A 13,182-nucleotide genomic window follows, 5' to 3' on the forward strand; every position below is an offset into this window, starting at 1 on the left:
ATTGTTAAACGCAAGCTAAACATAACTCTATGGTGCGCGGGTACGAAATGACTTCATTCCCCATGTGACGGATCCGTCGAACCCGGCCACATCAATAAACCTTGGTACAATATATATTATTATTTTAAAATCATTTAATATTTTACTTTAAAATATTTTTTAAAAATATTTTAAAAATAAATTTTAACCTCGGTCAAAGAAGGTGGCTCTGTCACTTAGCAGGCCGAGCAAGCACATATTACTCTTATCTAGCTAACCAAATTTAGCCTTCAGAGAATACTTTGTGGCACTTGTTTTATACCAGAGAATACAAATAAAATCACTTTGGTCGTTGAATGTTAGTGTCATAAATATTAATTGATATATACTATTTTTAGAATACGACGAATGACACGTTACATCAAATATTATTTATATTTTGATTTTTGGTACAACTGAATTTTAGTGATTGAAATCTGAATATTGAATATCATCAATAAAAGGTCATATCAGAATTTAGCAAACTCTATGTCACTTGATCAACAATATGCTATTTTTCATAGCTCTTCTGAAAATATCTTGTACGACACATGTGATGTGTAAGTTGTTGTACGTTTTAAAAGATTTGAGTTGCATCATTATTATTAGTTATTTTTTTTTTGTAAAACTTGCCGCGCTCGGTTTTTTGCTGTCATTTTTCGAAAGCTACTAAAAAAATCAAGAAAACTTTTAGAGAAATTTATTGTAGATTTTATAATTGGTATATCAATTAATTAAAGAAATTTACAAATAGAAAGTATATAGCTAATGTCTTGGGATAACCTGTGAAAGTTACATATGCATGTAAGCAGGGGCGGAGCCAGGATTCAAAATTATCTGGGGCTGGCTCCGTCCCATATGGTATTTAATAAAATAAATAATTAAATAAAAAATTTAAAATAAAAAAATGTAAACATTGACTTCATGAAAACATAGAACAAGAGTATTTAATATTTAATACCTTCAAAAACATGGAGCTAAAACACTACTAAAGTTGTGCTCTTCGATTCTTTTTAGAATAAAACTCATTAATTATTAAATCGTTATCAATTTTTTCAACCAAATCTCGTTCGATGTAGATTATCATATAATCTCCGAAAAACTCTGCTTCCATTTTGTTACGAAGAGCTGTTTTAACAAGTTTTATTGCTGAAAATGTTAGTTCCGTTGTTAATCCAATAAACCTCGAACAATTATAATTATTCCAAAACAATTGCGAAGTTAACATTTGTCAATCTTAAGGCATAATATATTTAAATATAAAATTTTTACAGCCTTATAAGTTCGAAAATCCTATTTACATAATTCTGAATTTTTCAAAAATTCCTACAAAATTTCATAAATTCGCATTGATATTTTCTATAGCATCTAAACATCCAAATAATAAATAATAAACATTAAAAATCGACAATCGACGGTTGATTTCAAGACGGACAAAGAAACTTCGAAATTTTGGTATTAAAAGAAAGCTTATGCCGTGGGTTTTCGAATCTACAATCGATTTTGAAAAATGGCAATCGATGATGAAGTTACGACCATTTGAAGTAATGAAAATTGTGATAGTTTGAGAGAAAATAATAAAGATGAGATATGAGACAAGTGAAAAAAATAGAAAAAATAGATTAGATTTTGAGGCTACTCAATAAAATTTTTAAAATAAACCATATTAATTTTTTTTTTTTAAATTAGGTGGGGCTGGAGCCCAACCCAACCCCTAATATACCTCCGCCCCTGCATGTAAGTCATTCATGCAAAAACAAAAAAGATATGTATAAATAAATGAAAATGAAAAGTGATGAGTGCAAGAAAAGTATTACATTGCCTAAACGTGAAGAAATCTCTCACGGGCTTCTCACTAATGATAAATAAATTTTTTTATTAGGGTAAACTGAGTTTAAATCTTCAAATTGAAATTTGGTTTTTTTGTTAGTTTTTGTCAGGAAAAATATTTCTTCGAATTTTCTGGTAAAAAAAAATTTGATTCTACCTTATATTGGTTTACATCTCTTTTCTCGTATGAAAATTTATACGAAGCGCTGAAAATAAAATATTAATATATGATATTTGAATATCAACTATTTCATAAATCTGATACTAATATAAGATATTTGAGTACTCAAACATGTATAAAAGTATTGAAATTAATGACACGTTTTTTTTCTCGGATGAAAATATGTACAAAATATTGAAAATGTGATACTAATATTTGATATTTTAATATCAAATGTTTCATATCTAATATTGATACGTGATATTTAAATACACAAACAAGTGTAACAATAGTTTATATTAATAAATATGTTCTGATTTTAGACTTAAATTCTTATATATTTTTTTTTACAAAATCTAAAATAGTAAATAGTCAATTATCATATATTAATATCATAATTTTTGATATTATTTTTATATTCTTATTAAAATAATACGACCCAACACTTGCCTATCGGCTTGAGCATTAAATGATTTGGAGCATCCAAAATAATTAATAAAAATAATAAGAAATCACATTCATTTGAACTAAAATATTTTATAAAAATAAAATATTTAAAAATTAGTATTATATTTATTCTGAAATTTAACAATTGGGAATATTTTTCTCTACCTTAGAAATTTTAAAATATATTTATGTTTAGATGTACTTGAAAATATATTTCTATAATTTTTTGGAAGCCGAAGAGATATTTTCAATGAGAATATATTTTATTTTATTTAAAGACTTTTTTGAAAATAATATTATATAAAAGCACTATCAAGGACATGTTCATGCCACAAGGAATTCAATCAAAATTAATTTACGGGCGCCCATAATAATTTCTTATTATGGGTCATCGTCATTTTCGGTTTGTTATTTTTCTTGCAAGTCCATTTCAAATTATTCAACTTTAAAATATCCAAAGTCCAGTATAGGCCTAAAAAGTTTATGGAATAATGGTTTCAAAGCCCTTAAACAAAGATGAATTATAGAATATATTTTTTTAACATAAGAACAATTATTTAAAATTATCATGTAACATTTATATTTTTATAAAAATCACTAATTCAATTTGATATTATTGTATATTAAAGGGAAAATTGGGAAGGAGACGGCGACCTCGGGGAGATCGAGCTACAAGCATCGAATTCGAATGCATGGATGCCTATGCAACAGTCATGGAGTGGTGCTACATGGAAAATCGACCTACATAACGGAGAGAAAGTCGTTGCAAGCCAAGTTAATTACAACTTGTGTTCCTTAGTTGTACACCATTGTTGTTGGGTTATTGGAATAAATTAAGTTCCAAATATATTTTTTAAATAATTCATCATATCTAATCTATACGTATTTACTTTTTTTAGTCATGTTTTCTATATTTTTATCCACAAAACGATGAACTAGACCAGGATAGAGGTAAATCAAACTAACCCGAATTCGGATTATGGCAATCTCAGTTCGAATAAAGTGCCCGGCCCGTTTACATAGCTCCTAGGTGTAGCATAGACTAGGAGGCTATGTATAATCTCATCGGAGAAAAGGAATAATATAAAATAAATATATACCAAAATATAAAACATTAAAAACTGTCATTAAAAGAATCGAACAAAAATAAATGTAATAAGTTCGTTTGAATTTATTAAAAAGAAGAAAGAAGAAAGAATTGATTATATTAATGTGTCTTAATTAACTTATGTTGTCATGTGGAAGATCAATGCATTGCAAAAATTTAAAAAAAATTAAAAGATTGGACCTTCCAAATAAATAATGGCAGGCTTTGATTTGCAGATTAATCGAACTCCTTTTTTGATTCATATTGCAGCAGCTGCTACCCACTTTCTGAACTTTTTTGTTGCTTCGAATCAAAGCCAAATCATCTTTGATGCTCATCTTCGGGAGCCGGAAGATTAAGATCCAAGGACAACTCGTTTTTGGGTTTGATTCCGAACTCGAAATCGAATTCTTTGCTCTGAACTGTAGGCATTAATGGAGGTTTTGATGACGGAGTTACCGGCCCAGAGGTCCGGTGTCTCCTCATGTGGCCTCCGAGGGCTTGGCCGGATGTAAACTCGGCTCCGCAATACGAGCACTCGTGAATCCGGGGCGAGGCGTTGGGGGTGGTGTTTAGTTGCAGGGAGAGAGACATCCTGCTCTTGTAGGACGAAATGGACGGAGATGGGAAATCCTCTTCATCGGAAATGAAAAATGACGTCGAAGATGATTTCTTCTCGTTCTTGGTCTTCTTGTGGCTGGCCCTGTGGCCCCCGAGGGCCTGAAACGACGAAAAAACCCGATCACAAGTCTTGCATGCATACATACCCGCGGCGGTCTTGTTGTCTTTGATGGAAATTTGATGACCTCGAGGTTGTCTGGTAGGGGAGAAATGGCCATTGGCTAAGAGGATAAGGCACCGGGCGGTGTCTTCCTCCTCCGTGGTGGTGCTCTCCTCCGAGCTGGAAGGGTTGGGATATCGGTGGCTGTTGGTGTTATCTTCAAGAAATGGAGGTGCAATGGTTAAGGGAATCGGGGAAAGAAGTCTCAACCTTTTTGTACGTTTGCCCTTGGCAACGTTAGGGGAAGAGACATGTTTGTTACAATCCATGGGCGGCCCAACCGTAGCCTCCATGTCCTACCTTCTTCCCCACCATCACCAGGCACAAATTGATGATACAATTGTTTGTAATTTCAAATTTGGTCGATCGAGAGACAGAGACGACAGCGTGTGAGAGAAGAAGATCAAGAGAGTGGTGATTCTTGTTATTTGAATAATTTAGTGAATGTAAAGAGTTTCAGTTTGGACAAGTCAATTGTATCTATCCATTAATTCCATCCACTATATATAGAAATCATGTCTTTTTAGCTAGCTAGTGTACAACTATTATTAATTAACGATACCCCATGTCTCCATCCCACAAAAACTAACGTATAATAATAATATTAGCAGTGTAACTGGCATGCATCAGGAGTGAGCTTTTGTCTTCGGTTACTCATCTAATTTATTAAATTCCGGCTTTATAGATACTATTCATATCGACAGCACCTTCATCTATTCAGTATTATGATACGTGTGTTGAGCGATGAATCATGACCACCCATCCATACGTCATGATTGATGAGTGAGGGGTCATGATTTATTTACTCAGTACACGTGTCATGTGGTGAGTGGTTAAGAAAACGAGCCTATATGAGTAGCATGACCAAAACCGTGAAGAACTTTGAGGAGGGCATGCGAGTTGTTGAATGGAGAGAATATGTATTATTGTGTGTGCACGTAAGGAATATAGCGTACTCTACTCAAACAATGATTTCTACCATCATCTTATAATTTCTTTTTACATATTTTTATTTCGAAAATTCAAGATCTTGATTAAGTGCTTATAAAATTTTATTATCTAATTCAACCGTCTTGCTAGAGTATATAATTAATTAGTTCTTGTGAGTATAAAGTAAATCTTATTTTATTTTATTATTTATTCTGAAGTTATTATTGAGGATACTTAGTTACTTATTTAGAGAGCCGTGCTGCAATAGCAAAAGAACAATAATAGATATTGTCATATATTAATTATCTTAATGGGATATATTCAATTCAAAATTTTGATAAATATTAATGATTTTTTCAAATGACAGATTTTTATGGATTTGATAGATTTTTATTGACTTTTACAGAATCTCACATATTTATAAACAGATTTATGTGGATTCATGTAGACTTTTTTGCAAGATTTTTATAGACTTTTGTGAATGTTTTTTATAGTATTTTACAAATTTTGTTAAAACATATTGTTTTTTTATTAATTTCTTTGAACCAATAATTAATTGACATATATAACATATTCAGTTTGAAATAGTTTTTCAATATTTATATTAGTAAATAAATTTACTTAATTAAAAGTTAAATCATTCAAAAACTCAAGATCTTGATTAAGTGCTTATAAAATTTTATTATCTAATTCAACCGTCTAGCTATAGTATATAATTAATTAGTTCTTGTGAGTATAAAGTAAATCTTATTTTATTTTATTATTTATTCTAAGTACTGGATTTGGTAGGAATAATTGGCACTTTTCACAAAACAAATATTTTTAATTTTATTATGAAAAATTCATCTGACTCCAAAATTCATTAAAAATTATATATATATTTAAACAATCGCTTAATTTAATAAAATTAACTTGGATTTATCCCCTAAATAAATTTAATATTACGGTCAAACTTTTAAGTATCTAATATCAAATTTCGTGTTTCACAGTTGTCAGTTTGACATGTGATAAATTATATCGAATCAACCTTCAATTAATCTAGCTAGTAGTATCCAATAACGATTACTTTCAACATAAAAAAATTCATTTTAGAAATCTTACATCTAATTATTATTATTTAACTATAATCGGGATTACAATATTTTATTTAATTATTAGAAATCTTGCATAAATTGAAGCGAAACGTAGGGTCACCAACAGTATCAACATCAGGTACGCACCATGAATTTTTCACAGATCAAATGCACTTGGTTACTTCTTCTTCTTTTGGTTAACCTTGTACATGCAAGATCCTTAGACAACAAACTCAGATGTTTTTTAACTCATAAATACCAAGTTTACATCTCCAACCAGCTCTATCCAAATACTCCACCATTACTCATCCATTGTCAATCTAAAAATGACGATCTTGGGTATCATAATCTTACGCTGACTCAAAATTTTAATTTTCAGTTTTGTGAAAATTTTTGGAGTACTACTCTGTTTTTTCGTCATCTTTGGTGGGAGACGAAGAACATCTCTCTTGAAGTTTTTAATTCAAAATGGATACACCATCCGTGCAATCGTAATTATCTTTGCTATTGGGTAGCAGCGCAAGAAGGTATTTACTTTTCTTCGTCCAATCCTCCGCGTAATTTTACAAAAGTATATTCGTGGTAGGCAACGGAGCGGCTGGGATTTTAGAATATAGATGGTTGTGTCAATGCTTAACAAATGTTTGATAATACAAAATGGTGCAATCTATTTCTTATGTATGATTTTACTCTACTGATTTTCACTTCTTTTTTATTGGAGTATCGATGTGGTTGGAAAACGATGACGTAAGATAAAAAAAACGATGACGTAACACCAAAAACTACTGGCGTGATGACATATATTGTTAATGTGTTCGATGCAATTTCAGTAATCTAGTAAAAAAGATTATATTGAAAAAATATCAATCAGCAGACTAAAATCGTGAATTGTTGACAACAATAAGAATAAAAAATGTATATGATTTAATTTGACAACATAAATGTACGAATTTTAGGTATTAAGTATAACTCAAATTGGGTATGAAAATTATAATTAGAAGAACAATTTTGGGTAATATAATGAAATGAAAAGTATTTTGTAGCACTCAGATAAATTTGGGTATAAACACTAAGGGCGACGAATTGTCAAAAATTGTAAATTAATTTATATAATTTAAAATTTATAATAATATTACATTTTCATTATCCTTGAACCTGATTTGTGATTACCTGACTTCATCAATTGTATTATTATTTTTATTTATTACAACAACAACACTAATAATAAAACGAATATATCAATATTTTTAAATAAAAAACTGTAAATCCAAATCGAAGAAACAAAAAATCAAATCGAACTATTATTTTTTCGGATATAAATGTGAAAACCGAAATGTATATGGTTCAGTTTTGGAGTGTAGATGTCAAATCCAAACCTACAGAAAAAAACAAAATTTAAAGATTATGAATATTAGTAGGTATCGAGTAAATACGAGCACAATAAGTTTTGACTAGTCTTACGCTCCTAAAATGATGAGAAAGTATCTCATATGCTTACAATCCTTGCTCTAAAATCATTCATTGATGCATATGTGGTTTTGTTGTGTCTGAATATGTTCTGTGTTGTCTTTGCTCTAAAATCATATCCGCTCCATTATATGTACATATTATTTATATTATGTCACAAATATATAAATTTTAGATATCGATCAAATAAAATCAAATCAGGTACGAGTAATTCCTCAATTATGATTTTATTTATTTTGCGCTAAATTTATTTATATATTTTTTATTACAACATACGCCGCGGGGATCGAACGCGAAGAACCGGATAATCCGGCAAGGGATGAGACCATTGAGCTACAAGCTCGGTCTCATTTTTCGCTAAAATTTTAAGATGTAGAACTCAATATAATTGACTCATATTTCATAATAAATGCTCGAATTGCTACGTAGATGCAATATTCGATTTGCACCCAATATCGATCTGATATTATCCGGGGAAATTAATCAGAATAATTTACTGAAAAACAACATTCTCCTAAAATTACATTTTTTTAACAACGTTGGGACATAAATAAAAACCTCGCAATAGAAAAAGACAAGCTACAGTAGATTCCACCTAGCGAAAAGGGCATTGTGCAGTCAAGTTTACTTGCATGATAATATAATTTTATGAAATTAAAAAAATGATTCAAAGGCTCCGTCGACTCTAAGAGATGATTAAGCTATAGCCCATTTGTTTCTCTCATGAATTAGTTTCAAGATGCTTAGTACCTAAGAAAAAGCTTCAATTTATCGTAGTTATAGTCAATTAGTTAACGGGGACGTACGGTAGATGTTATAGACAAGAATGCTCAGCAGAAGTTGGCGTGGCGGTGTTAGGGGAGACGGGTGGAATGTCGGTGGATTTGAGCGGAGGCGGAGGATGTTGCCACCGGGGAAAAGGCCTCGCAAGGAGGAGAGTTTGGAGAAGGGGTCCCGCCTTCATCACCGCCTGCAAGAACTTGCCGTTCTGTGGCAACGGCTTTTCGCACGGCCAGCACTTGTCGCTCGACGATGATGGCACCACCTGAGAAGGTGATCACCATGTCGTCGAGTCGTCGCAATTGGAGGGGGACAAGGACATGTTTTCGTCGTCCGAGGTTGAGCAATTGGAGTGCTGTCGTGTCTTCATTTGCGCCACTTGCTGCTGGTTGTCCGACACGAGTGCTTGGCATTTTGCTTGGAATTCGTCCCTTTCTCTGAGGATGTTCGCCAGCAGGTCTTTGAGTTGGAGAATCTCGTCATCTTTTCTTGAAATCTCCTGGTGAACAGTTAGGATGGCCGCCTCTAGCTCCAATCTTGAGTACAGATATTCCTCAATCCCCTAATGAACATAAACAAAAGCACAAAAATGGCTTGCTACGCTCGATCGAAAACTCGAAAATGCATGAAATCGTTGACCCACCTCTTCTTGATTGTAATAATAAAATGGGACAACAAAAAATGGTTGGAGAGAAATAGAAAAGGTCAAAAGCATGGAAAGGGCAGGTATGGCTTGTGCTCAACTCTATACTGCTAGATTCTTAGTAGACAAATTTGAATCTTTTAACTGTGAAACTGATTTAACCCATGATTGAAAAGTGTGTGGATGACATGAATTTTGTCTTGAAGAATTTTGTTGAGAAATTTCTCGTGAGACCTTTTAACTGGTACAAATGTAACACGTTTTACTTAAATTGTCTATTTGTTATCTACGTTAGAAAATATATTAAAAACAGACCGAGCTTGTAGTACAATGGTCTCACCCACCATATTAGCTGACTCCGTTGTAATAAAAATGTATATATATTGAAAATGGTATAAATCTATTACACCTTTCAATTTGGATATCCAATTAATATGGGGAGAAAATGTTATCCAATAAACACAAATGATTAAATCTAACTAAGATGCCTTATTTTTCACCAACAAAATGATTATATAGGTTTAATCTCTTATGTCTACAATACCAAAGTGACGAATATACTCATTTCGTAACATCTTTTATCATCCAACTCCGTTAATTACCTCGTATAAATATTGACCAAAACAAATTATTAATGATCTTGATTTAGAACGGGTTTGATAGAACTTATGAGCTCTGAAATTTTATTCGATAAATTTTTTGAACATATTGTAAATTAAATTTTTCAAAGATTTTATTTAAATGTCATTTAATGACCAAATTATCTTTGTGTATTTTATAACATCAAACATACCATCCTCAAACATAATATATAAATCGATTAATAACAATTACTAATTAATAAAATAATATATTTTAAAATTTAAACATTTATTAAACCTATATTTTTTCTCTAAAGAAACAACAATATTATATGACGATATAAAAAAATTCGAAATAAAATTGTACACGTGGGAATGAAATAGCAGCATGTTGTTAGTGCTATTATACACGTGTTGTAAGCGGAGCGAACGGCCTTGCATGTCGGATTATCCATGCATACTAATTTACATATATACCCCTCATCTTCAATTTTCCTATTTTATCATTTTTCTTTAATTTTCAATTTCTTTGCATTGACATTCGAGAGAAACTTGATTAACATACATTATTATAAATATTTTTATTATTTTTTAATCATAATACTCGAACTCGTACAAAAAAAGCAGGGTAAAATCATCCAATTCATGTAATGTTATGTTATTATTTCTATTTATCACTAAAATGGGATTTAATATTAAATATTTTAAAATTATAATACGGTTAATTATTAAAAAAAATAAGTATATTAAGATCGAAACAAAACAATCAAATAATAAGAATAAATTACTTTAAAAACCTGTAATCTAATAGGATAATAATATTTGGGATATTAGTAAAGATGATAAGAGTATGTTTTTTGTGAGACGGTCTCACGAATCTTTATCTGTGAGATGGGTCAACCCTACCGATATTCAAAATAAAAAGTAATACTCTTAACATAAAAGTAATATTTTTTCATGTATGATCCAAATAAGAGATCTATCTCACAAAATACGACCCGTGAGACCATCTCACACAAGTTTTTTGTCTGAGGGATAAATAGTATATCAAAAATAATTTTGATATATTTGATTTGTACATTATTTTTGATATAATTGATTTGTACATTATAATATGCTCAAGCCCAAATGACACCCAAAATAAATAAATCTTTTAAATAAAATAAAATAAAAATTAAAAAAATTAAATGAGGTAGGGGCATAAAAAAGAGAGACTAAGGTCACCGTTAACCTCATTCAACCTTTGACTTCCACCACTGCTATTTAATTCCTTCAAATTCGGCAAAACCAGCAAACAAAGAGGCGGAGCAGATAGATAACCTGCGTCCCTGCGGTATACATTACTTGGTTATGAAGGGGGGAGGAGGAGGAGGAGGAGGAGGAGGAGGTCTGATCTTCTCGGTGTTTGTTGCACTCTTAACCTGCGCACTGACCATCCGTGCTGACCTTGAAGATGACCCAAAAATCCTCCAAGTCACGGATAATTACATGGCTAACCACCACCTCCTGGGGACGGCGGCGGAGCATCGTTTCAAGAATTTCATGCTGGAGTACGGGAAAGAATATCCTACTAGAGCGGAGTACCTGCGCCGCCTCGGTGTTTTCGCTGCTAACCTGATAAGGGCCGCCGAGCACCAGGCTATGGACCCCACCGCCATCCACGGTGTAAACCAGTTTTCCGACCTGTCCGAGGATGAGTTTGAGACTATGTACATGGGTGTAAAAGGCCATGCTGGCGCCGCCACCCTGTTGAGTGATGGAGAGGCGGCGCCGGAGTTGGAGGTGGATAGTTTACCGGAGAGTTTTGACTGGAGAGAGCTAGGTGCTGTTACTGACGTCAAGATGCAGGTGGGTGATTAATTCTAGAAACCAGCTATTTAAACAAAAAATTTGGTAAATTTATTAGATTTTGAATGCATATATTATCGTACGTATAAATTGGTATATTAGAACTAAGCCTCATAATCTTTTGTTCTTGTTCTTAATTTTTTGGTTGAATTCAGTGAAAATTGTGGTTGCGCCTGGGAAAAACTTATGAGAGGAACATATCAATATATAATTAGGCTATCAATAAATGGCCCAGTTAGGTGACAATGACGTTAGAAAATTAAACAATAAAACAAGAAGCTGATGTTCCCTGGCTTGAGGAAAATGTTTATTTGAGGTTTATGGAATATCAAAGAAGGAAGGGAGCTGAAAATTACTGAGACATGAAACGCTAAGAATCTGAAATTTATCAAAATATAATACTTTCTCTTCCGTGGTCATAAACCTATTCGATTTCCTACGCACAGGGGAAGTGTGGCTCATGCTGGGCATTTAGCACCACAGGTGCGATTGAAGGAGCAAATTTCATAGCAACGGGAAAACTCTTGAATCTCAGTGAGCAACAGCTTGTTGACTGCGATCACGCGGTGAGAGTCGATCAAGCACACACCGCGGTATATATATCGTTTATATGTTAAATACATGCTAAGATGTGTTTGGTTGAAGTGTGATGCTAAGGAGAAGAGAGCTTGTGATGACGGATGTTCGGGGGGCCTCATGACGAATGCCTACAAGTATTTGATCGAGGCTGGAGGCATAGAAGATGAGGATTCGTATCCCTATACTGAGAAGCGTGGCGAATGCAGGTTTCGACCTGATAAAATCGCTGTCAAAGTCGTGAACTTCACCAACATTCCTATAAATGAAAACCAGATTGCTGCTTATTTGGTCCATCGTGGCCCGCTTGCTGGTAAACATTATATGATAATTCTCCTAGTTTTCGGTCCCTTATATATTTTCTCCTAGAATTTTTGTGTAAGCTTTGGAATTGAAAGATTTGAATTCAAAAAGATATTGTATTTGGAATTTCTATCGATTAGCACATAATTTAACTTATAATGTCGAGTGAATGATTTTGTCCAAACCTGATTTTATTAAGGTAATAGAATCTTTTAATATTGATATATTAAAATCTACATGTTCTTGCACAAAGAGAACTTTGATCGATCTTGATATGTTTATGCAGTTGGCATCAATGCCGTGTTCATGCAAACTTACATTGGTGGCCTATCATGCCCATTAATCTGTGGCAAAAAGTGGGTGAACCACGGCGTGCTCCTCATTGGCTATGGCGCGAGAGGTTACTCAATCCTTCGACTAGGTTACAAGCCATACTGGATCATCAAGAACTCATGGGGGCGGCGTTGGGGTGAACACGGTTACTATCGCCTGTGTAGAGGGCATGGCATGTGTGGTATGAACACCATGGTTTCTGCTGTGGTGACACAGACTTCCCAGTAGTTGACCAGCTTAGTTGAATAGGTGGTCTCAAATAATGTAAGGAGAATTGGTACTTTGGCTTGTTTCATTTTCTGGATGCAATCTTATCCTTTGTACT

The 13,182-nt window shown here is 32.8% G+C and overlaps 1 protein-coding gene and 1 pseudogene across 1 annotated transcript; one reads left to right on the forward strand and one right to left on the reverse strand.

Annotated features, from left to right (window-relative positions):
* Positions 1 to 3,634: 3,634 nt before the first annotated feature.
* On the reverse strand, positions 3,635 to 4,763 carry LOC142524908 (zinc finger protein ZAT5-like; annotated as a pseudogene).
* Positions 4,764 to 11,104: 6,341 nt separating this feature from the next.
* Positions 11,105 to 13,182, forward strand: LOC142524605 (putative cysteine protease RD19D). The gene is made up of 4 exons (XM_075628639.1): positions 11,105 to 11,645; positions 12,092 to 12,211; positions 12,291 to 12,534; positions 12,811 to 13,182. Exons 1-4 carry the CDS (start codon positions 11,148 to 11,150, stop codon positions 13,083 to 13,085), a joined length of 1,137 nt encoding a protein of 378 aa, XP_075484754.1. The 5' UTR covers positions 11,105 to 11,147; the 3' UTR covers positions 13,086 to 13,182.

The sequence above is a fragment of the Primulina tabacum genome, chromosome 14 (assembly GCF_025594145.1).
Source record: "Primulina tabacum isolate GXHZ01 chromosome 14, ASM2559414v2, whole genome shotgun sequence".
NCBI lineage: Eukaryota > Viridiplantae > Streptophyta > Magnoliopsida > Lamiales > Gesneriaceae > Primulina > Primulina tabacum.

What these genes read in the sequence shown, in the direction of transcription:
- LOC142524605 (XM_075628639.1), top strand. Translation starts at nt 11,148, where the DNA reads ATGAAGGGGGGAGGAGGAGGAGGAGGAGGAGGAGGAGGTCTGATCTTC. An exon ending in TTGTTGACTGCGATCACGCG is followed by an intron (nt 12,212 to 12,290) that starts GTGAGAGTCGAT and finishes GTTTGGTTGAAG; the next exon opens with TGTGATGCTAAGGAGAAGAG. An exon ending in CCATCGTGGCCCGCTTGCTG is followed by an intron (nt 12,535 to 12,810) that starts GTAAACATTATA and finishes ATGTTTATGCAG; the next exon opens with TTGGCATCAATGCCGTGTTC.